The 25,976-nt window shown below is 44.6% G+C and overlaps 1 protein-coding gene across 2 annotated transcripts in view; it reads right to left on the bottom strand.

Annotated features, from left to right (window-relative positions):
* Positions 1 to 25,976, bottom strand: part of Znf366 (zinc finger protein 366) — a 66,044-nt gene that overhangs the window by 17,508 nt on the left and 22,560 nt on the right. For both annotated transcript variants that reach the window (XM_085830886.1, XM_021180845.2), the window contains exon 2: positions 2,998 to 4,334. In XM_085830886.1, the coding sequence (XP_085687012.1) occupies positions 2,998 to 4,320 (1,323 nt within the window). In that variant the 5' untranslated portion in view covers positions 4,321 to 4,334. The remainder of the gene's footprint in view (positions 1 to 2,997; positions 4,335 to 25,976) is intronic.

A 25,976-nucleotide genomic window follows, 5' to 3' on the forward strand; every position in this document is an offset into this window, starting at 1 on the left:
ATCTTTAGTTTGGTGAACTCAAAGCACTAAGGGGTGGGTTCATGCCTCTGTCTAATCATCTACTGATTATGAAACCTTAAAGAGTTAAGTCCCAGGGTCTTTCTTGGTGAAGATTTGTCTTCTCAAGATGAAGAGGTGGTGGCTGGGCACATAACACTGTTGGTAAAGCACTTGCCTTGAATGTATGAAGTCCTGGGTTGTAACCCCAGCCACACATAAACAGGTGCAGCGGCATATGGCCATATTCCAGCTCCCAGGGAGCAGGAGGACCAGAAGTTCAAGGTCACTCTCTGCTTAAAAGCAAATTTGAGACCAGCCTAGGAAAAGCCCTATTTCAAGAAAAGAGTCTTAAGACTTCTTGGGTTCTCTCTGATGCAAAGGCTTTCTATCCTAAATGCTTACAGATAAGGACAGGGTTATGTTATTAAAAAGACCCTGGAATCAACTTTCTCTCAAAACTAGGTTTTAATGTCCGCCCCCCCCAGATGAGTTTCTTAAATATTCAGTGCACTTAAAATCATAAAAATCAGCAACAATTATTTTCTTGATGGGCTTTCAAATTTATTATAGCAGCCTTTTCCTTCTGGCCTGCTGTTCTGTGGGGCCAAGGACATCTCAGTGCTTGCATGTCTAAGTCCATAGGTTCAATTCTCAGAACGTATATATAGCGTAGGGGACAAAGGAGAAGAAAAAAGAATGATTTTTCTCTGGGCTTGGGTAAGATCCACTTTTCCTGGGACTACAGAGAAGGTATTTATCACTCTCTTGGGAATACTTTAGAGAATTTTGTTTCCAAACTAGGATTCACAAATGGCAGGCATAGAAGACAGAGAAGAAGAGCTGGACACACTATTGAACATAAGAGAAACTACTGCCTTTCTGAAAGTACCAATGAAACCAGACAGCAGAAGGAGCCCGTGAGAGCCGTTAGAGCCAGGAGACGGGGCTGGGGGTGGGGTAGGGTGGGGTCTTGATAATACAGTGGTTAAGAATTTGGTGTTGGCTGGGTTGTGGTGGCTCATCCCTTTAATGGCAGCCCTCAAGAAGCAGAGGCAGGTGGATCTCTGTGAGTTTGAGGCCAGCCTGGTCTACAAAGGGAGTTCCTGGACTACACAGAAAAACTTCATCTTAAAAACCAATAAAACAAAACAAAAACCCAAAGAATCCAATGTTGGGTCTAGGGAGTTTAGCTCAGTGGGTGGGTAAAATGCCCAGTAGGCAAGCATTCACAATGTTCACAGAAAAAGCCATGCATAGCAGGTTGTCTTTAATCCTGGCACTAGGAGGCAGAGTTAGGAAAATAGCTAGAGGCTCACTGGCCAGACACTTAGTTCAGCGAGAGAACCTATCTCAAAAACTAAGTGGAAAGTAACAGCAGACACCTGAAGTCGCCCTCTGGCCTCTATGTGCACACACATGTGAATTTTGCACGCCTAAGCAAACATTCACAAATTAAAAAAAAAAAAAAACCCTACCTAAATAAACAAATAAACAAAGCTTTGGGTGCTGGTGCTGCTGTTCTGAGAGACTGAAGCGTCTTCACTTTCAGTCAGAAGCAGACCCAGCTCCCTGGAGAATCAGGAGGAATGAGGTACGAACCACCACAAAGCAAGCACCCAGTGTTTGCCCATGTGTCTACCAAAAGCACACTTTGTTTAACAATTTGAAGAAAACCTATGTTGGACAACAGGTTGTTTTTTCCATTTGAACTTCATCTTCTACTACCTTGCCAAATCCATATGATCTAAAATCAGTAACCTTTGACTCCTTTCCCATACACACAGGAACCCCTGAACTAAGCCAGAGGTGCCTTTGGGGCCAAATCTAACTCTAAGTCCTCTGTCGATGGTTCCCCTCACTTGTCAGCCAGTTCCCCTCAGATGCGTCTATGAATGCCTTTTGTCCAGCAGGAAGTACATCTCTGCTGCTGAGCCAGAGAGCACTGTGTTTTGTCCCCAGCGGAGCAGAGCTGCAGCTGGCCTTAGCTGGCCAGCCCACTGATGACCTTTGGAAATAAAGGATGTTTTAAAGACTCTGGTTTGCTAGAAGTCTTTCTTGCCAAGAAAACCACTGAGTTCAAGGGTAAGACTAGAGGTCAGCAGAGGCAAAAGTTCCCTCTTGGCAGGTCAAAGCAGACCTAAGTAAAAGCTCAGTTGAGGAAGATCTCACGATGATGCCAGCTAGGGGTTTGCCTATTCCTGTGATGAACTCCAAGTCACTACTTACAAATGAGGCAGAACTTCAGCCTTGGCTCTGTGTTGCTCCCTGAAGATCTGAGCCCAGAGAAATTAAAACCCAGCAGAGGAGGGTGCTTCCTTCTGCTTCTCACAAAGATACCACAGACTAAGGAACCCAAGAGGACAGGGAAGAGCAGGCCCCGGGAGACTAGGCTAAACTCTGCTCCAATTTATAGCCACCTGAAGGAAGCAAGTGTCACAGAAGGGCCAGCCAATGAGCCAGAAATAGGCCTTGCTGCAGCTGGAAAGAGCTCTTAGAGAATTCTCTAGAAAGAAGGTTTCATTGGTATAGCCCAGGCATGGTGGTGATTTGAGGTCTGATGACATGTGTTTTGTTGTTATTGTTGTTGATTGGTTGGTTGGTTTTGTTTTGGTTTTTGATAGTGCCCTAAAAGAAGTTTCTAGAAACAAAGATCGGGGCTTCTTGGGGGCTAAACAGAAATATCACAGCAGCCAGCTGCTTCCTTCATCCTTCCTCACTGTCCTCTCCAAATGTCTGCATTGGTCATTTCCAGTCCCACCTCAGGCTCTAAGGCTATTCCAGGAAAGGGCTTTAATTGATTGCATACTGGCAGGTCTCTCACTGTTTGCTATGTGAGGTGGGAAGCGAGCATATTAGCCAGGGTCACAGAACTCCTCGGCATTTTAGATAGGAGCAGGGGTCATAGGTCCCCAGTTCTGTTCCTTTTCTGGTGATCCAGGGGTGGCAGCCCACCCCTGGTTGTCTCCCTGTCCCTCTCCCACCCCGTGGCTCCCATACCTTGTGGGTGAGTGAGTGTTGCTTGAGGTGATGGGGTTGCACGAACTCCATGCCACACTCGGAACAGATATAGGGACGGATGTCCTTATGCTTCATCATGTGATTCTGCAGCTGACTTGGGTACTGGAAGGTCTTGTCGCACTCTGAGCAGTTGTACTGGATGGGGCCCCTATGCGTAGTGAGGTGCCTCTTCAGCTGAGCCAGGGTGGGGAAGTCGAGGCCGCACTCCACACAAATGTTTTCGCGCCCGCTGGCGTGTTTGGCCTCGTGGGCCTTGAGCTCGCTGGGGTAGGCAAAGCCCCGACTACACACGCGACAGTTATGCGGCTTCACCTCGCTGTGCTGCATCATGTGGCGCTTCAGGTGGCTGGTCTGGGTGAAGGCCTTGTGGCACACCTGGCATTTGTGGGGCCGTGTACCCTGGTGTGTCAACATGTGGGTGTGCAGATGGCTGAGCTGTTTGAAGAGTTTCCCACAACGGGAGCACGCGTGTGGCTTGATCCCGCTGTGGCCCAGGATGTGGGTCACCAGGTTGTACTTGGAGGTGTAGGACTTTTCACAGGTGGGGCACTGCCAGCGCTTCTGAGCCCCACCCACATCCACGTAGTAGCTGTCATCGATCTGGACGTTCACGTCCACCCTCTCCACCTTCTGCTTGGTCTCCTCGTTCTCCAGGGGCTCCACTTTGCGGGGTAACACTGGCTCAGGGGGCTGCTTGGGCAGGAAGGTGTGCCTGCTGAAGGGGAAGGGTGAGGACGAGGGCACGAAGAAGGGGAACATGAGTCCCGGGTGGACTTTGGGGTAGTAGGGATAAGGCGCAGGCAGGAAGGCAGGAGGCGTGGGCTGGGGCCACATGGCGCTGGGTTTCACCGGCTCTTGCTTGACGGGTTTGCCCCCCAGGTGCTCCAGGGTGCGGTAGAACTGCAAGCCCACATTGCACAGGTCGATCATCTGGGAGTCGCACTTGGGGCGCTGTGGCTGCGGGAAAAGTAGAGTGAGGTTCGGAGGGCCCAGGCTCTTGCTCTCCTGAGCAATCGAAGCTTCTTCTGCAGGGTGAGTGTAAGGCACCTTTGTGGGCATGCTCTTCCGTTTCCGGGACCCTCCTCCCTCGAAGACTTCCGGGAATCCATCAAGGTCTCCTGGAGAAGGTTCATACCGAAACTGGGAAAAGGGGCCCCGGAGGGCTTCCGGGAAGGGGTGTCTTTGGGGAGCCTTCCCTCGGGAAGCCTCAGGCTGTAGACAGTGGGGAAAGGAGGGGATGCTTTTCGCAGCAGCGTTGAGGGGCCCGTCCTCATCCTTGACCATCTTCATTGCCTTCTGCATCCTCTGCAGTTTCCCTTTAAAGAGAAAGAAAACTATTGTGTGGTTTTCTGGATTTAAGGGATTTGGTTAGGGATCAATACTAACTTATAAAAAGTAATACTTGTTTATATTGACCCTCTGAGTTCTTGCAGACTCGGCTGCTAATGTGGCTAGCCATCAGAGGGGCCTATTGTAAACTACAGAACCACAGAATTTTAGTACCATAGGGGCTGGGAGTGGATTTGTTCTGGCAGAAACCTGAAAACTCATCTGTCCCCTGTGTTTCCTCCCTCTCCTCCCTTCTGTTTAAAGTGAGGGTCCTAAGGCCCCTAGGGATGAAGTGATGTGTTCACATCGCACAGCTGTGCAGTGGGGGACTCAGAACCGGGTCGCAGTCTGCAGCAGTTCTCAGTCGGAGTTGGAGTTGTATCTACTCACTGATGTTTTAAATGTCTCGTTGCTGAGTTTCTTGCATATGAAAACCAGTTTCCACCGCTTGTGTTGCATCTGTGCTGTACCAGATAAGGATATTCCAAGACGGTGAAGGAGATAAACTTTCACACTGAGCTCAGATAGGAGCTTACTTTGAGCAAGATAAGCTGCCGAGGTACATCGAGTAGAGGAGGCTGATATGAAGAGAAAACACGGGCAATCCCATGTTCCCAAGACACTCTGTCAGTTCGTACACTCCAAGTCCTCCGTCAGAAGCAATTTCAAGGGCGGTGGGATGCGGGAAGGGCGTTTTTCAAGGTTAGGAATCGCTAAACCTACGGTTGTGTTCCTCCCTTCTTTACTCCTTTGCCTATGGGATTGGTAATCAAATATTAAATATACATGATTTAAAGGTCTTCAGCGAACTGATCTGAGAACTAAAATAATAATAATAATAATGATGATAATGTTATTATTATTATAGTAATAATAAATAATGCCTACTAACCTTTATTTTTCATTCAATAAGTAGGGTTATATCCCTGGTTTGTTGTTCTTTCTTTGGGCTTGGGGCTTAGTAATTTAGAAAGAGAGCTTATGTGTTCAGCAAATGCAAGTCCTGCTTCCCTCACAAAATTCTTACTGACAAAATGCAGGATCTTTTGGCACCCCAGGCAAATGAGGGTTAGATGTCTTGCTTTGCGTCTCAGAGAATGTAGGTGGGCATTAAACAAAAGCTGGGCACTGTTGCTGTCAGAAGACCCAGGAGGTAGGGACAGTAGAGGCTCTTTGGTGTGTCCCCATGTTTGTTAGGTGGCAAGCAGGCTCTGATCTCTAGATTAACAGTTGTAGGAGTGTAATTTGGACCAAAGGTTTTCTTAATTGGCCTTCCAGAAAGACTGTGGCACTAGACAGAGCAGTAGTGATTCTCTGGAGTTTCCTGTTGGCTAGTGTTGCTTTAGGAACCCCTATAGAGATAGATTCCCTTGGCAGAGAGGCTGTTGAAGCGAAAGGGATTCTTGGAGGCTGTTAGTGCCTGTCACCGTCTGAAGAGCGCACCCCAAACCAAAGTGGTTTTCTGTTTTACTCCAATGTAGTTAAAATAAGCACTTATTCCTAGATTATGCTAGAGAGCTTTATTGGAGAATATGTAGCAAATGGGCATGCCAGAACGCAATAACTTTTGTTTTTGTTTTGTTTGGTTGGTTTTTTAGTTAATAAGAAGCTACTTAAAAGGTTGTGGCTGGCAATACATGGCCCCCTTCTGTCACACGCTCTCTCTTGTATGGGAAATCTTGGACAGGGACATCATCACAGATTTCGAAACGGAAGATGTTTTAGTTTCTCCCCACGGTTAATATCTTGTTTAATATTTTTGTTTTAGTTTGACACTATGAATTGGTTGCCTCCTTTTTCTATATTAGCAGTGATGCTCCTGGCATAAAACTAACCTCTAAAGCACATGCTTGCCTTTTTTAGGTTGTCACCAATAATCTGGTAACTTGAAGAAATATTTTGAGCAAAGGTTTTTATTTTAAATATAAATGCCACCGTTACATCCCCAAAGGGAGAGATTTTATGTGCCTATATCCTATTATATTTCGTAGTTTAACACCTTAAAATTAATTTCCCACAGTTTCGTCTTTCTATCCTCTCATTCCTAAAAGAGTGTTTTATGTGCTCTAGAATAAAGTCAGTGACCCCAGGAATTTTTATGAAGCAGGGTGTCCACCCATAGACATTTGGTCAGATCTTAAAAACAGCAGGCCCCTTCTGCTAAAGGATCTTAGGGAACCCAGCCAGTCCCTACAGAGGTCAAGGAGCCTTAGCCTTGCTTCCCCCTTGGCCTTCTTGGAGAACAATCAGCTGAGGCCGCTGCTAGCTACCAAAGCCCCAGTCTTTGAGGGCCAGATGCTAGGAGCCACCCATGGGAGTAGAAGAATAACAATGTAACTCAGAAGAGAAGAGACGCTAGGAATGGGCTGCGCTGAAGGACAGCCCACCTTCAGAGGAAATCCATCTTGAACTTAGCTGAGTTAAAATTCTGGGTGTCCTCAGCAAAAAAAAAAAAAAAATATATATATATATATATATATATATATATATATATATATATATATATATAAATAGACCCTAGAACACCTCAAATACATACCACCCACATGCCCTCCTCTAGTTCTAAAAATACATTCACAGGCATCCAGGCAGCTGCAGGATTCTTATGCCAGAGGCAAGAGAGACTTGAGGACGGGTGATTAACTGTAAGCCCTGTATCTGGGAACAGCAGAAATCCTCTACTTGGTGGTCATTACAGGCTGCTTTCTGAACCCCGAGGAAACCCAGCAGGCTGTAAGGCAGTTTCCCACCTGCTATGTATGTGTTGAAACAACACGCAGAAAGACAGAACTGACATTTTCAAGTGGACAGCTGGGGGATTATGGAAGAACAGCACTTTGGAGCCTGAGGGGATCTTGGCTTGAACCCTGGCCCATTGTTGGCTGAGGAAGACTAAGCAAGTTAGGTTTGAGGTCTGCTGCTCCCATCTGTCAAATGGAAGCTTGGATAGCCCCATATGCTTATAGGCTTAAAGTAGAGTGTGAGAAAGTATATTAAACAGCGTGCCCTTGAGGGCTGGGAGACCATGGCCAGTGGATTGATACTGGCGGTTACTTCTATTTTCCAGACACTGCCGATTACCACGGATAGGCATCTTAGCCTCTGCTCTACAAGTTCAAACCCAAGGCTTTAACCCTTTAGGGGTGTGTTGGTCTTGTCACAGGGCAAAGAAGTACACACTGAAAGAGCCAGTGAGTTTCGTAATTGCATGTAGCTTTCAAGTTTAAGACTTCCTGGGCTGTAGATGCTCTCCTGCCTATACTATACCTGATTGCCTAGGGAAGCAGAGAGTTGAAGTGAAGGGTGGGAAAGCTCGTCGGAGTGACATTAGCTTGTGTAAGACTGAAAGACTGTCCCCTCCAACACTGGAGGTCACTTGCCTGGGAAACCCAAAGGTAAAGATGCTAGGACAGTGCTGGATCAACATTGACAGACCAATGCTTGCAATTTTTCTAGACCAGTGGTTTTCAACCCTGGTTGAAATCCCTTGGTGGGGATTGACCAGTCCTCTAACAGGGGTCACCTAAGACCCCCCAAGAAACACAGACATTTACATTATGATTCATAACAGTAGCAAAATGCAGCTATGAAGTAACAGCTAAAATATTTTTATGGTTGGGGGTGCCAACACAACATGAGAAACTGTTTTAAAGGGTAGCATTAGGAAGGTTGAGAAACCACTGCTCTAGACTATGGGGAATAAGAGCCCCCCCTTTTTTTTTTGGTCTGATGCTGTGTCTTTAGATTCTACCACAAGCTTAGCTCAAAGTAGCTGCTCAATAAGATGTTTTGAGAGAAAAAAATGATTAATTCTTGTATGTAAAGCTCCCATATTCACCCTAAATGTGTGCACTTTTATCTCACATGATCCAGGTTACAGCGACTTTGGTATGTGATAAACGTGATTGATAGTATCCTCACGAGTTCTAGGGAAGACCCTAGCCCTCTAGCCTGTCTACTTCTTACCCTTCAAAGGCACACTGTACAGCTAGCTACCACAGGAGGTACTGTGCACACAATCCCTTGTGAGAAGTTGGTCTCTGGCTAACGGTCAGATGCTGTGTTGTCTACACTGATGCCATTCTCCAAGTGCCACCAAGTTCTATAGCACTGTCAGGAAACAGATTTCTGAAAAGTCCAAAGGTTTTCATGGGTAGGCTCTTGCACTGGGAACAGGCTGTGTGCTTGCTCTGCTCTCTTTGACCCGTAGGAAGTTAGTCTGTCCTTTTGTATCAACAGGAAAGAAGACTACCGAATACCTGTTGGCTTATTTCTTTGAGCAGAGAACAATTTGCTCTTAACACGATGTGCTCGGTCACCGGACTCAGTGGACACTATAGCAGAAAGCACAGTTTGAAGATGGAAGGTATTGGGTTGATTTGTCTTAAAGCGATCTGGAACTTAAAATCTTCTCTGAGAGATTACAGTCGTGGGAGCCAGATAGGATGAGATAGGGAGTGAGTGAGTTTTAAAAGTAATGATGAGCGTCAAGCACAGAGAGGAGACTGCGGAACTTGGCAGGACATGCTTGTTATAATGCCCTTTCAATAGGAATTCACCTACTGTACCAAAATATAGATATTCCCCTAAATAAAATTACTGGCATTTTGTGGTTCTCATTTGAATTGAAGGTCATTCTGGCAAGTGATCTTGGAAGAGTCACAGTGACTCAGAATGCCAGGGGCAGGTGTATTTCCACTCTTCTGCACTGACCTTCTGTCCATCCTGAAACAGAACAAAGACTCTTCACGCTCACACAGAAGCGAGGAGCTGTGTGCTCCGGTCCATGAAGCTTGCCAGTGTTTGGGGGGCAAGATGCTGCATGGTCAGAGGCCCCGTGGTTTGCTCCCATGGTTTATCCTTGAGCTCCGTTCCCAGCAGGGGTGAGGCAAGGAGGAGATGAGGTCCAGGAAAAGTGTGAGCACGAGAAGCAGTGCCAAGGGAACAGAAGGAGGGGTGTGTGTGTGGGAGAACAACAGGAAGGCAGGACGGGGTAGGACACACTAACTGTCCTCCTCTCCTTGTTCATAAAAGGACCTCGTTATAGGTCCCTCTGGAGCAAGGCTTTAATGGTTTTCCTGTCCTTTCTGAACCCAGATGGAGACTCTGAGACTTAAAATGCAGTTTCTAGTTACCCAACAAAATGAAGCGGGAGTCTGCTGTGGTCATGATAAACAGTGTCCTGGGGGCTGGCGGGAAAGTGTGGGGTCTCCATGTATATCCTGCTGGTGAAGCAGTGTGTTCCCAAAACAAAGAATGCTCCACCATGTCTTGCCCTATGGCAGTAGTAAGGCCCAAAAGAGAGGTGACCAGACACCTAGGAACCTGACCTTAGCACCCCTCCACATGACCTTCTGGTTCCTACTTACCTTAAAAACTTCATTTCCCCCACTTGTCTACAATAGATACGTTTATTATAGCCTGTCTGCTGCTAATGGCCAAAGTACACTATTTGGTTGTAAGACTTAGTCATGTATGAGACAGTTAATTGAATATGCATGAGAATCTTCAGTAGGGGGCTGACGAGATGGCTCAGTGGTTAAGAGACTGGCTGTCCTCCCAGATGACCTAAGTTCGATTCCCAGCATCTACACGGGGCTCACAATTGTCTCTAACCCACAATTCCAGGGAGTCACAGGCACCAGACATGCACACACACTTTCTGGCCTCTGCAGGCACCCGTCCAGGCAGACTCATGCTACACAGACATCGTTGCAGGCAAAACATTCATACATATCAAATAAAAATAAAAGTTTTAGCCATGAATGATGGCACACATCTTCAATCCCAGCACTAGGGAGGCAGAGGCAGGCAGATCTCTGTGAATTTCATGCCAGCCTGGCCTACATAGTGAGCTCTAGGACAGCTAGGGGCTTTGTAGAGAGATCTTGTCTTGAAAAATCAAAATCAAAACAATTTTTCAGAACCGCCAAGAGACAACTGGAGTTTTGAATTGCTTGAAATCTTCAGAACCAGCATAGATAGATACTATTTGATACATGTGTAAGAAAGTCTTAAAATTGTTTTACATTAGTTCTTGTGTCTATGTGTTTCACAAGTCTGCGTGTGCATGTGTGGATCTGTGCCACAGTACACACATGGAGGGCAGAATACAAATCTACAATACAAGTCTTCTCTGCTTCTCCTGTGTGGGCTTCAGGAATCCAGTTCAGGTTATTAGGCTTGGCCGCAAATGCCTTTGTCCCCTAAGCCACCATGACAGGCCCCATCTTAAAGAAAGCTATCATGAAAACAGAACCAAACTAAGCAAAGAAACTTTAGTGATGAATTCAGACACTAGCTTGCACAGTCAGAATGGGTGTAGGTTTTATATGTCTGTTTGGGGCTACTCTCTGGAGAACAGGTGACATGTGGCTTGTGCTTGGGGGTTTGGGGTCATCTCTGTGCATGTGGCGTGTTTAAAGGAAGGAAATGAATGGAAGATATGGCTAAGCAGTTCTCTTCCCCAGCCTTCAGTTACTGTATCACGTTTGGATGGGACTTGTCTCCAACTCTCTGGGGAAAATGTCCTTAGGATATGTGTCGACTTTTTGTTTTCCTTGAGTGTTCACAGATCAAAGGAGCTTAAAAGACTCACTTGTAGGTAGGCAAACATGTGCATGCGGGTCAGAAAGATTTATTCTCCCCATTGGCAAGCATGGCAGTATGCTGTAGAAAAGGTTAGAAAATACGACCTGCCGAGTGACAACCAACCATTGTTGGTTCTATTTAGAAGAAATGTATTTCGAAAATGTCATTCAACGCAGTGCTTCTCCGGCGGGGGAAATTATATGATACTAGCATTTTGACTGTGGAGTTACAAAACTCTGTAATTGTCAAAGCTTGTAGAGCTCATATAAAAAACTTTCCTCATGTATTTAGGTAGAGCTCATATGCTCAAAAATTATCCTCATGTATTTAGGAATATATATAATACATATAAATATATGCATATATAAAACAAGAATTAATTAGAGAATTAATATAACAGCTAATTAAAGAAAAAGAGGCCATGAACTTGAGAGAGAGCAAGGGGTTTGGATGAGATGGATTGGGGGAGGAAATGTAAGGAAGGAAAAGATGTAATTATGATTTCAAAATATAAAAAAGGTAAAAATTATGTTGATATAAATTTCAAATAAGTTTTACAATGTAAAAGAAATACATACACAATGCTACTTTATGTATGATTATGAAATGAATAACTGAAGGTATTTGTCAAATGTCCAACAGTAGTCATGGTGACAGACTTCTTTAAGACATTCTTAGCTTTGAAATGTGTCTAATAATTTGCATATGGTTTGTGGAAATGAGTATGGATGGCCTGAGTCATAATTCAACAGCAGTAATTCTTCCTTAGAGCAAAGGCAGGACTTTAAACGTGACATATAGTAGCAGTGTGTGAGTGTGTGGGGGGGGTATGTATGTGTGTGTGTGAGTGTGTGTGTGTGTGTGTGTGAGTGTGTGTGTGTATGTGTGTGTGTGAGTGTGTGTGTGTGTGTATCCAATTCAATAAGAATATAAGGCAGAGATGGGGTGCTTTACTTGAAGGGCCCTAATACGCATCTTCTCTAAGTGCTCCAAGGGTCTTTGAAATGCACAGTAGTCTGCAGTGAGTGGACAAGATTGTTCTGGACATTAGAAAATATGCTTGTGCCCCTTGTAAATCAATTGACTGATAACATTCAGGCCCGCCAATCACTCTTGTTCATTATTCTTTGAGTCGGGTTGACTAAGTTCTGTCATAGGAGTGGACCTCATACGTCTACCAACCCACAGGCCACATGCTGAGCCCCATGGTCCTCGCCAGGCCCTGTTCTTCCACACAGCTTATCAGAGCAGCCATCTCCCTAGTGTCTCAGCACCTTACACTTGATACATCTAGGCGTCTGCAACATTCCAGGAAGGGGGTGGATAGAGAGAAGCTCCCCTCCTGACGACTCCACGGGAACTAAGAAGTAAAAACCTTCATACCACAGCCCCTCTCATCTGTGATTCCTGTCACAGGCGCCTCTCTCCCTCGTTCTCTCATTCCCTCATTCTCTCATTCTCTCTCCCTCATTCTCTCATTCTCTCTCTGTCTCTCTGTCTCTCTCTGTCTCTCTGTCTCTGTCTCTGTCTCTGTCTCTCTGTCTCTGTCTCTCTCTCTCTCTCTCTCTCTCTCTCTCTCTCTCTCTCTCTCTCTCTCCCCTCTCTGCCACCCCCATCCCCAGTATGTGTCCTGCCTTTGTAACATAATATACTTACAAAGCCAGGAACTTAGTGGTCTATAAATGTGTGGAATTGGCAATTTCTTGGCAATTTCCTCATTAACGCCACATTCCAACTTTCTTCTTTTCCTTGATCCCAGGCAAAATTCGGTGTTCTTTGAAGAAAGGACAACTGTTCGCCATGTTTTCCTGCAGTCCATCTACGTTAACTCTTCCAAGCTAATCACACTCAAATTCACTGCCAAAACCATCTCTAATAAGGAGGATACATTGGCCAAAGTGTATCTGGGACCATGGTAGCTGTTCAGAAGCTCCCAAGAGCCTCTGCTCCATCTTGGCTTGGATCACTTGGTAAACATGCACCATGTTTTGTTTGTTTTTTTTTTTTTTTTTTTGGCCTGAATAGAATATTCTATCTTGTTAAAGTAATATAAATTGACATGGGAAGACTCTGGAAATATACAAGGTAATGGTAATTAAATTCCACTGAGCCTCTAAGAGAGTGTGTCACCTGGAGTGTCCCTGGAGGGCAGGCTTCAGTGATTTGTTTCATTTGTCAGAGCTCCCAGGAATGAGGCCCTGCAGTTGAGCAGTTTCCTGGGTGGAATTGTTTGTGCACTTCTCCAGCCAACGCTTTTATACACTGGCAATGGCTTAGCTCTTCAAACACGTATGCATAAAAATGCACATTCATATTGCCTAGCTAGCATCAAACACCAAGACAAAGTTAGATATAGCAACCCCTTCATATCTCAGAGGGGTGCCCTCAAAGCACTCTTTCAGACAGTTTGATTAATCTTTGATTTTCTTCTCCACGTCTTTTTTTTTATGATGATAGAGTTCACCCTGCCTTAGTCTGTGGGTGTGCAGTATCGTGACCCAGGCTCAAATCATGAGAGAGATGAGTACAAATTACCAATAAGATTCAGACTGTGCGGAATCGCTCCATAGAGTCTGTTGAAAAAGCAACTCCGAGCCTGTTCTGTGCTTCCCCTAGGGTAAGTGCGAGGAACACAATGTCCTATGAGCCAAACATGAGGCCCCGAGGAACCCCATCCACATCAGGTGGGAGAACAAATGACAGACAGATTGGAGAAACATGTTGTAGGAGCTATGGTAGAAGACTCTTGACCCAAAAGCTTGATTTCTTTCTAATAGAACAGAACCAGGAGCAGAACTCCATGCCTTTGACTTATTCAATGAATCGTTTTCTCTCCAAATGTCCCCTTCCTTAAGCATAAAATGTCAGGACGCCTTGTGAAAGATGGAGGCTCTCTGAAGGTATGAGAGGAAAGAGAAAAACTTCCTTCTTCTCCACCCAATGGTCCACCCTCACTATCTGTATAGTCTGGACAACAGAGGAAGGCCTGCATTATAGAACTGCCCTCAGGAAGCTGTGTTTGTATAAGAAGGACAAACGGCATTGAACCCTGAGTATTCAGACAGATGAGTGCAGTCATCTGGTCTCACCTGGTCAGGACCTAATTACGTATCAATCCAATTATTAATCCAGTTTCTCCATCACACTCTTCCTCACAGCTTCTCCTTTGCAGAGAGCACTCTAGGATACTAGGATGACATCCTCGGATCTCTCACCATGTAGGTTCTCTCCCAGGCCTCTCACATCCCCAAAATGGAACTTCTTTCAGGCTAACATTAAAAAAAAAAAAATTCCAAGCTATGTGTGCAGCTACTGAACAACTAAATGTTAAAGTGCAAAGTGTGCTTCACTCCTCAGCTGGTTAGTTCCTCCTTCCATCAACTTCCACGCTCTGAGCTGTCTGGTTGAGGGAACTTCTGCATTGGTACTGGGGTATGCTGCCTCCCCATGACCCTGGATCCCCCAAGGCCGGATGCATCTTTTAGCCTGTCTGTAGTTACTCTCTCCAGTGCTATGCTTGGTACCTTTTAAGGGGTATGTTTTCACAGTCCAATAACTTTTGAGGAGGAGGAGGAGGAAGAGGAGGAGGAAGAAGAAGAAGAAGAAGAAGAAGAAGAAGAAGAAGAAGAAGAAGAAGAAGAAGAAGAAGAAGAAGAAGAAGAAGAAGAAGAAGAAGAAGAAGAAAAGAAGAAGAAGGTGGTGGTGGCAATGGTCTCGGATTCCTTCCTTTCCCTCTTTCCTTTCGCTCTGATCTGATTCCTGCTGATAGGCCCAGTGCTTTCTTTGTTCTGGATGATTAGTCATGGAAAGGAATGTGCATTGTTTCCAGGCCTGATTCTTCTTAAGCACAGATGTGCTCCAGGGTTTGCTCGCTGTATCCCTGGAAAGAGAAGCTTGGTTTCCAAGAGGGAGGATTCCTGTAGAATCCCCTCTTTTGGACTCACTCATCCTTTTCCTGCCCCTCAGATGTTTTCTGTGTTAAAATGTTGTAATACTCCAGGGCTTGTTGCTGTTACAATGTTTCTAATTTTGGAGTTTTCTTTACCAGCTTCTTCCTTCCAGTAAGTCCTTTCCTATCTGTCTCTAAATATTAGCTTTGTGGATAGAGAGAAAAATAGTGGGCCAGGAAGTCAATTTATCACCACCGTCCATCTTGTCTACCGATGGGTAGTTATCATAAAATCATGCAATTGTTCTTGGGAAATGAATGATAGTTTGCCTCTCTCAGCATCCTCAAACCCAGAATCCTAGTCAAAACGTCCACTTCCTGCCCACCTTGCTCTCAACAGTTTCTAACCATCCTCCTGGGTCTGTTTCCCTTGCCTTCCATAGCCCTTTTGTAAAATGCCCAATCCACCCCAAAATAAGTTGTTACTTTTTCTAGGCAACTCAGGAACCTATATGATAGCATATAGGGGTGTCCAGACAGTGTGTGTGGAGGTTGTTGATGGCTCCATTTTCCCTTTTCCTTAAGAAACAGAACTCTGATTTTTTTCCTGGTAGCAATGTGTCTGGGAGAAACACCAGCCTTCCCTTCCCTCCTTTCAGCCAGGATTGCCCTGCCCCTAGCAATATATAGAGGACCACCTGTGAACACCCTCATCTTGTGCCTCCCATGGCAGAGACTTTCCCCTTTCCTGTTTTCCTTCTGTCTGGAATGTGAAGATGAGGCTGGGGGTAGAACAGCCATACTGTGACCATGAACGACCCTGCTTCCAGACAGCTAGGGTAGAGGAGGGAGGCGAAGAGGCCATGTGAAGCTCATTTCCTCAGGTGGAGATAACACTCCACTCTTGAGGAAAGTGAGCTCTGTACTGTCTTGAGCAAAAGTTGAGGAAAGTGAGCCCTGTACTGTCTTGAGCAAAAGTCTTCCTTTAAGAAAGCCGGTGCACACGCCTTTAGTCCCCGCACTCAGGAGGCAGAGGCGGGCAGATTTCTGAGTTCAAGGCCAGCCTGGTCTACAAAGTGAGTTCCCAAACAGCAAGGACTATACAGAGAAACCCTGTCTCGAAAAAAAGAAAAAAAAGAAGAAGGGGGAGGAGGAGGAGGGGAGGAGGAGGAGGAGGAGGAGAAGAAAGAAGAAGAAGAAGAAGAAGAAGAAGAAGAAGAAGAAGAAGAAGAAGAAGAAGAAGAAGAAGAAGAAGAAGAAGAAGAAGAAGAAGAAGAAGAACTTGAACGTGAGCAAATCAAGTACAAAGTCCCCATCCTGGCTTTCAGGGGAGAAGGAAATCGCTCTCTTCTCACTTTAGGTGAGCTAATCCCGTCAGTCACCATCTTACTTCTTCTATTAGCATAGGCTAGATGACCACTCGGGATTTTGTGGGTTTGATTGATTCACTGCATTCTTTCAAGATGATCAGAAGCCTACGCTCTAAGCATTCATGCCTAATTATGTCTCCTTTCTTCTAAATCCTGTTGAAACCTCCATCTCTCCCTCTCCCTCTCCCTCTCCCTCTCCCTCTCCCTCTCCCTCTCCCTCTCCCTCTCCCTCTCCCTCTCCCTCTCCCTCTCCCTCTCCCTCTCCCTCTCCCTCTCCCTCTCCCTCTCCCTCTCCCTCTCCCTCTCCCTCTCCCTCTCCCTCTCCCTCTCCCTCTCTCTCTCTCTCTCTCTCTCTCACACACACACACACACTCTGAGCCCAATATTCAATACAGGTTCTCCCATATATTGCACTTTGATTGATGGACAAGTTTTGTTTTTCAACTATTGAATAAGTTCCCAGCAACCAGTATCTATGGCGCTGGTCACCAGGACATCTTTGCCACTGGACTCCTATTGCTTTTCTGTGCCTTAAAGCAGATTTATCTGTGGCTGTAAGACCGGAGATGAATTGCAAGTTGTTTCCCCCTCTGAGAAGTGGATATTTGCATTGATTGACAGTTCAGAGTCAGGATGAATTAATTCATCATGTGGAGAAATCTGCAACAGCTGACGTTATCACTGTGTGTCGTTTATTGCCATTATGTTGGCAATAAAGTATGTTGGGATTTGCATACTGTTTGTAGGGAAGATCTTGCTGTTGACAATAAACTTCGAGCTCCTTAAATCTGGGTTGTATCTGGGTTGTTGTTGGTTTTTTTTTTGTTGTTGTTGTTGTTTGTTTTTTTTTTTTTCATCAAAGAGGAAGTGAGATCAAGCCTATGGCATCTTGACATTAAAAACAAAAACAAAAAAGATGGGCTCAGTGATTAAGAGCCCTGGCTGCTCTTCCAGAGGACCAGCATTCAAGTCCCAGCAACCACCTTGCAGCTCACATCTGCCTGTAACTCCAGTTCTAGATCTGGCACCTTCACACAGACATACATGTAGTAAAAACACCAATGCACACAAAAATAAATCTTAAAACTAAGTCAGCGAACAAACTCTACAAAAGCCTTTTAAAAGACTCTCACTACCTGCCTTCTAAGTAGGCCTGGGGCAGACCAGCCTCCTGAGCCTTCAATTCCAAGTGCTAGGCGTCTTATGCAGAGGACCAGAGAAGAGGAAAGGGACAAGACTCCACTGATTTAACCTCTTGCTTTAAGCTCTGCAAGCTGATTGAAATGATCAAAAACCTGTCATCTTAACGGTTGTTCTTTTGTTCCTTGGGTTATTATAACTTCTTAGTCTTCTGGTTTTCCTTTTTCTTTCCTTTTTTTTTTTTTTGAATGAAATATCACCCTAGTCACACCCTTACTTTCTTCCCCTTTTTCTCATATATGTATACACACACATGCACACAAACACATACACACACACATGCCCTCACATGCACAATACACTCACACACATACATATAGACACACCCACACACCTTAGGAAAGATACACATCTTATATAACCTGCCATATTGTTTGTGCTAAATTAACAAAATTTACTATTTCCTTTGGATAAAACAAACAAACAACAACAAAAAAAAACTTGCCTGAACTTCTCTCTGCATGGAATCTCCTATCACCTAAAGTGCAGAGCACACTTAATTGAAATCTGCCTTACTGAATAATGATCCCCTAACCTAAGAATTACAATGACTCTATTTTGTGTTTCAATCTCATTTTTTAAAGGAAAAAAAATCGAGGAAAAAGAAAGAAAGAGAGAGAGAGAGAGAGAGAGAGAGAGAGAGAGAGAGAAAGAAAGAAAGAGAGAGAGAGAGAGAGAGAGAGAGAAAGAAAGAAAGAAAGAAAGAAAGAAAGAAAGAAAGAAAGAAAGAAAGAAAGAAAGAAAGAAAGAAAGAAAGAAAGAAAGAAAGAAAAGAAGTTTCTTTTGGAAATTTCTTTCCAGGGAGCAAAAATGTTGCCGCTAGGACACATCTTCAGAGAGTGGTGAAAGAATTTACATTAGTAGAAGAAACAAGTGGAGATCACTGTTTTAAAGAAATGGGATAGTTCAAGGTGTCCCCAGTTTGAAGTTTACTAGGTGAAAGGTAAGGGCAGAGGCATCCCGGAGCCAAGGTCTTCCCTGTGATGTGGCAAGGACTGTTCTGAGGGTCCTTGCTGGCATGCATAAAGCTATGAAAACTGGGCTTCGGGAAGATAAGGAGGCTAAGGCTAGGAACATGGCCTTGTAGCTAGTCCTGAACGCTAAGAGAGCTCACCAAGCAAAGAGGCAAATGTTTGAGCCGAGAACAGTCCAATCAAAACTACAAGATAGTCTTATCCTAGCTGCATTCTTTCATAGCCTTAAGTCCTCAAGTCTCTCTCTCTCTCTCTCTCTCTCTCTCTCTCTCTCTCTCTGTGTGTGTGTGTGTGTGTGTGTGTGTGTGTGTGTGTGTGTTCCATTATCAGAAAAGAATATCTTGGTAATTCGATAATTGGTTATCTGACTTGAGCTACTAGATCAGACACTTGATCAGTGTCCTCTGTTCCATTCCCCTAGAAGAGACCAGCACATAGTAGGTCTCAGTGCATTTATGATCACTTGGAAAGTTTTAAACATACATTATTCCTTGCCTTCCTTTCCTCCATAGAGTCAAGGACCTGAGGGCCTTTGGGCAAAAGCTTAGGCATCCATGTCTTTAAAGAGCTTAGTAAGTGACTCCCATTGACACCCATGGGTGGGAACTACTGAAGGGTCGTGCTCACTAAGCCCGCCCCACCCCTCCCTCAATGTAAATGGCAGAGTCTAGGCAAAAAGAAAGCAAGCTTGACAGGAGGTGCAAGCAGACAGTGGTGCCAGCAGAGGCATTCTGAGTAAGAAATCCCTGAGACTTTCCACACCATCCCTGTCTTCCTACCACCCACTTAGACCACTGAAGACTGGGCATGTGGGAGAGGACATTTCTCCGTGCCAAGTCTGAGCTGATGAAGTATACACTCTAGTAATGGCCATTCTGGGCTGTTTAATCTGTGAATGGAGGTGTCCTGGGGCAGCCTTGCTGTACCCTGATGGTGGTAGGGGTGACACAGATGTGTTGCTTTTGTGTGCAGGAGTCTTCAGCTAGAGACATCACCATACCCAAGCCCTTCCCTTCCCCACAGGCATCCCTTCTTGTCCTGTCCCATGGTAGGGAGCCAGGCTGGTCCAAGGTTGGCTTTTTCTAATCTGCAAAGGTTGACAAGGAGGAAGGATTCTTTCTGCATGACTGTGACAATTCTGAAAGGTTGCGCTGTGGGATTCTGTGTTCTTTTCACTTCTCCCTCGGAAATCACCCCCATGTGTGATGGGACTTCAGGATGAGGCATGCTCTTTAGTTGAGCAAGCATGTCCCACTGTGCCGAGGAGGCAAAGGGAGGCGGCTGGGCTTTTCAGCTCCCTAACTAGTTTTCCTTGCTATTTGTGAAGAGGTTGATTTTTCTTCAAATTTTTAAATACCCCCACCCCAACCCCAACAACAGCAAGTAAATTCAGACTATTCAGACTTTAATGGTCACACCTTTTAGAATCTTATCTTGTATTTGAGAAAGGAGCAGCTGGCAGCCTTGACATTTAATTCTAACAGACTGCCTCTCTCAGTGCCCCTCCTCCAGATAGAATGCACGGACTACTGGGAAATATTCAGTGGCACCCATCCAAATGTCTGCACAGCATGTTGAGGAATGGGACAGTATGCTGAGCTGATAGCATTGAGATGTCTGATCTTAAGAAATCACACTGGTGATAGGGAAAGGTGACTATTTTAGCTGCAATGATATCTGCTCGTGGGGGCGGGACTTTAAAACCCCAAAAAGATTAACTGTCAATCAGTAGCACTAATAATAGTTGTGATAGTTGTTGTCAGCTGGGGGTTAGTGCGGCATGCAGATCTCTTTACATGAGCCATCCAGTATACCTCAGCTTGCTTGCTCTCTCTCTCTCTCCTCCCTTTCTTTCTTCATCTCTTCCTTCCTTTCTCTCTCTCTTTCTTTCTTTCTTTCTTTCTTTCTTTCTTTCTTTCTTTCTTTCTTTCTCTCTCTCTCTTCTCCCTTTCTTCATCTTTCTTTCTTTCTCTCTCTTTCTCTCTTTCTTTCTTTCTCTCTCTCTCTCCTCCCTTTCTTTCTTCTTCTTTCTTTCTTTCTCTTTCTTTCTCTTTCTCTCTCTTCTCCCTTTCTTTCTTCCTCTCTCTCTCTCTCTTTCTCTCTCTCTCTCTCTTTCTCTCTCTCTCTCTCTCTCTCTCTCTCTCTCTCTCTCTCTCTCTCTCTCTCTCTCTCTCTCTCTTCAAGATCTTGCTATGTAGCTCAGTTTAGCCTCCAACCCATCAGGTAGCCAAGGCTAGCTTGAACGTGTTCTGCCCTTTGAGTGCTTGGATTATAGGTGTGAGTTAACACACTCAACCCATCCTTTTTACCCACGAGGAATCAGTCACTGTGAGTATAAATGATCTGTTGAAGATCACCTAGCCTGGCAGTAATAGGTCTTTTCTAGAGGCCAGCAAATTTTACTATGAACGAACAAATGATGAGTATCTTTTGCCTTTATAAGACACACAGTCTCTGTTGCAGCTGATCAAAATTGCCATTGAAAAGAAAGAAGAGAGCAGCCAGAGTGATCAGTAAACAAATGGGAGTGTCTGTGTTCTAATAAAACTTTATTTATAAAAACAGGTAGTATTCTGGACTTGTCCTGAGGGCTGTAACTTGCTGACTTCTTTCTGATTTGAATCTGGACACCAAGCTCTCTTTGCACACTTCTGAAATCTTTCCTTTCAATGGGGATCTCTTATGTCTGTATGTGAACTGTTGTGAGCAGTCACAGGGCTCAGAACACAACATCTACTGGGTAAATAACTGAGCTCTTTCAAGTGAGTCTTACTTCTTCACGCATCAGGGCACAAGGTGTGGATACAGAACCACACAAGGACCCGTCCGAGGACTGAGGAAAGCTTCTGGGATATCCTGGGAATTTCGTGCAATACCCACTGGGTGCTAGATTCCATCTCTACAGAACTGCTTCTCCCTGAGTTCCCAGGTAGCATTCAAAACTGCACAACACCAAAATAAGTCAATATAAGAATTGAGGGGAGTGAAATATTGCAAAACTGAGGCCTCGGATGAATCCTGCAAGAAAGGCACCACTGTTCCATTCCGTGGGAGAGAGATAAAACTACAGAGCAGAAGCTACCTGCCCGAGGTCAGAGTTCACATGGTTGAACCCCGAGCTTGCCGAGTGGCGTCCTTTAGGTCATACAGGCTCTTTCTAACAGGCTGCTCACCTTGCCTCACGTCAGTCACCACCACATGAGCTCAGAAAGTCAGTTAAAGTTCTAAGTCTCTTTCTTTTTACCCTCTACAAAGAACAGGAAGCACCGGGTGCCCTATGCCCTTTCCATGGCTGCGAGAACAAAGTCTGGCATGTGAAAGATCTTTATAAGGGGGAAACTTCATGCACTTGCTAAGTAGGGACCTGCTGGGGGAGGGGGTACTGGCCTAGGACCCTGGCCAGCCTTTGCTTCCTTGTTACGATGCTGGACCCACAAAGGATTTACCCACTCACCCCAAGAAATCCCAGCTCTGAATCACTCAGTCTGGGGAGAAGTTGTCCCTCTAAAATCATCCAGATGCTCGGGCCTTGATAAAGGTTAGAGGACAGTCATTCAATCTCTAATCACCTGACGCTTTAAATCATGAAGTACACATGCACTCCTCATAGGAGTCGCCATCACAACTTCCCTCAGAGGCCACTTCTCACTTCCATTCTTCCTGTTTCAGAGGGCCCCTCCTCCTTGGAATGAGTGGGCCATTAACCTCTTCTCCCAAACTCACTGCCTGCCCAGTTGTTTGGATGACAGTGACCAGTAATGGAACACTGTACCAGCTTTGTTCACCTCAGACTCTCTACTCACTAGAAAACAGAGCACTGGGGTCTTTGTCTCAAGCCTACAAAATAGGAACTAGAAAATTGGATAGAATGAATACATAAAAAATATCACATATACCCCCCAAATCACATAAAATTAGAAGGAGAATAGCCGATGAAAAGATGTTTACATCATTTGACAAATGTTGTAATTCACTACAACATTGTATGAATGTTATGGTCAGGGAAGGACCTTCTGTTAGTTCTAAAGGATTATATTGTCCGCTGACATTGTAGCCATAGAGGCTTATGTAAGCATAGTCTGTGATGGATGCAGATGATGAAACTGACAAGCAACATCTTTCTCAGAAAATATTCCCACCGTTAAGGGACATGTGAGAGTAATATCCAACATCTAAAAATGCAGAAATTAATTACAAACATAACTAAAGTCGAAATGGGATAAAATGAATCCAATGGCAAGACAATAGAATGTATCAATGACTTGTTAAAAACAAAAAAAAAACAAAAAAAAAATCCTTTCAAATCAGATCTAGTGGTACCAACCTACAGTCCTATTGGCTCAAAAAACTGACAAACAAGATGGAAACCTCAAAGCCTGGCTAGCCTACCGAGCAAGTTCAAGGCCTGGCTGGGGTTGCAGCTCGGAGACAGCGAGCCTAGGTTGGATCCCAGCATTGGAAACAATAACAAAACATTAAACTCTTAACACAGAGACACACACACACACAAGGAAAATGGAGGATTCTGGGAGGAAGGTACCATCAGTTCCGTGGACTGACTTGTTTTGTACAATGAATGGAACTTCGTAGAGTCTTCTCTAAGGTAGAGCCACACAGAGTGAATCCACCATGCATCCGAATCTTTGCTAGGGGAGTGCATTCTAAAAGATTAAAACCAACCACAAAGAACACGTCAGTGCAAAGACGGGAAGCAGCTGGGTCTGGACTGGGCCAGAAGTATGTGAAAACTGACGAGGGGTGACAATCCCGAGACACCTGTTTTGTAAGCCTAAATATACATAAGGCTTCTAGTTTGTCCTGAATAAAGAGTATTTCCTTGGAAGTTGTGGCTAAAGAGAGAGTTCTTTTAGAAATGGGATCCTACCAGCCATTTGTTTTCTCTTTCTTGGCATCTTTTAAGTGGTTGAGACTAATTCTCAAGAAAATTGTATTAATTTCGACCAATGTCTTCGACCCCTCTGCAGGCTAGTTCTACTAGATTGTTAGCCGTCTTTGGCTTTCTTATGAAAGCAGTCCATCTGTGGTGGAAGTGGTAGGCATAGCTACAGGCCCAGCAATCGGGAGCCTAGGGTTCGGGCTGTACTGAGTGAGATTCCATGCCAAAACCAAGACAGAGCACTCACAAGAAAACAAAAACGAATAGCCGTGCCTCTGTGAGGCTGAGGCAGGAGGGTAGCCATGAGTTCAAGGCCAGCATGGAGAGAGAGAGAGAGAGAGAGAGAGAGAGAGAGAGAGAGAGAGAGGAAGGAAGGAAGGAAGGAAGGAAGGAAGGAAGGAAGGAAGGAAGGAAGGAAGGAAGGAAGGAAGGAGGGAGAAGAAGAAGAAGAAGAAAGAAAGAAAGAAAGAAAGAAAGAAAGAAAGAAAGAAAGAAAGAAAGAAGGAAGGAAGGAAGGAGGAAAGGAGATGTAGAGATATTCATGTGGAGATATTTGTTAATAATAAAATATCAGATTCCTAGTTTACAGCATTTTCTGAAACTTCTGACATTCTCATTGTGAATAGCTATTTATCAACGAGAAATTCAATATGAATGTAGACTTCCAGGGAGGATTGAGCAAACCGAATTTTACAGTGACTGTTCCCTGGGGCAGTCTACCCTTGAAGAAACAGGCTATGAGCTAATTAATAGCTTGTGGGCATCATGGGAAGAACTGATATATAGGAAATAGAAGGGAGAACCACAATACAGACATCCTAAAACCGACAGGTAACTCAGCTCTCTGGGTGTAAGAAAGCTGCTGGCCAAAACCAAACCAAAGCAAACAAAACAAAAAACAAAGAACAACAAAAATAGCAGAGCTGTATCACAGAGATAGTCTTTTCCCTCCCAGAGTGATGGAAAACAGGAAAGGCAGAAACGCAGTTGAGATATGCCAGCTATTGATCATGACATATTCAACCCAAGAATGTGTTGGCAATGGCATTTGATTATGACAAAGAATTCCACATAATTTGCTTTTAATGACTTTTAAATAATATAAATCCATTACCACTGTAAAATTTCATCCTGAAGGAGAAAATTAAAATAATCAATAATCTCAAGATAGCGATGTTAATATTTTGGTTCGTTCCTTTTACTATGCATGGATTTTTATTTTCCTGATGGCACTATGTACTCTAAATCTCTATGCAGTATACAGATCAATGTACAAAATAAACAACTTCATTCATAAGGCTCTGTTCATTATCATCTCCTCAGACTAGATTCTTCAGAGCTAGAGTTGTGGAATCAATGTCTAAGAGTTTCCAGGTCTTGGCACACAGTGCTAAATCATTTTCCAGAACAATCTAATTCATAGTATTCTTTTCCTCCTTAGAGGTATCTTTCTGTCTTTTATGACTACGTCCATCATCTACCTGAGGTCAAGAAAGCACCCAAATGTACCCCAATATTGAGATGGCGGTGTTGTGGTGACCCCAGAGCTTATTCTGATTCGCAAACATGTCCGACCTCCCGTGGACACAACCACATCTGGTTCTCACAAATCCTCCTGAGAGGAATTTTCTTATAGATGGTTCAGGGTTTCTGATACCATCTTGTTCAGATTTAATGGACGTTTCCATCTGACAAAGGCATAAAGAAGATATGAAAGTTTTAATAGTCTATAATTCAGCTTTAAGAATTCCTCTGCACATTCATTGCCTTACACTAGAGCAGCACCGATTCTCAGTCTATGGATTGAGACCCCCTTTTGGGGGTCACCTATCAGGTATCCTGCATATCAGATATTTATATTAAAATTCATAACAGTGGCAAAGTTACAGTTATGATGTAGCAATGAAATAACCTTGTGGTTGGGGGTCACCACCACAGAAGGAACTGTGTTAAAGGGTCGCAGCATTGGGAAGGTTGAGAACCACTGCTCTAGATGATCGTGGCTCTGGTTTGGGTCCCTGTGAAGCTCTGTGGCATTCACCGTTCCTTCCTCCCCATACTGACTAACAAACCCACCAGGAAATACATGACTAGGTTTCTTTCTGTGGTCTGGTTGGAGCTCCGTGGAAGAGGGCTTGCCCAACAAGTCTGCGACTTCTCCCTCTGTGACAGGAATAAGAAAAAGCTGGAAATCTGGAGTCAGAGTCATAGAAGTACAACACCCCTGAAATGAAAGTTAGCACGGTGTGGCTGATTTCCCGGGAAGATCCCCCAAGAGCGCACTGATGGCCGTAAGTCAGCGATGGTGAAGAGAATCTCAGCTCTGAACTCAACGTGAACTCGGTAAAAACACAAGCTGCTCAAGGGAATTTTGGAAGAACACGTGCAGTTTCAGGCCTGATGTGTTTGAGTGTCAGACAGCTGACCACAAGGACTACTAACTGTTGGGTTTGTGAGGCAGGGGAAGTTCTTGCTTCTGGCTAATTCTCACCTGATCACCCAAAATTTGCAGCACAAATTGAGTTCTTTCAGGAGGTCATGAGATGTGTGGAAACTCTCTATGATCCTTCCAACTCAAAGTTCTGAACTTTGGCTCTGTCCCGAGTTATAGGTGACCATCTGAATAATTCATGATAGGATTAAAGCCTATGGCTTAGACATCTGAGCAGCACACTGATGATGTTGGACACTTAGCCAGTGATCCATCA

The sequence above is a fragment of the Mus caroli genome, unplaced genomic scaffold, assembly GCF_978045245.1.
Source record: "Mus caroli unplaced genomic scaffold, Mus_caroli_1 scaffold_15, whole genome shotgun sequence".
Lineage (NCBI taxonomy): Eukaryota > Metazoa > Chordata > Mammalia > Rodentia > Muridae > Mus > Mus caroli.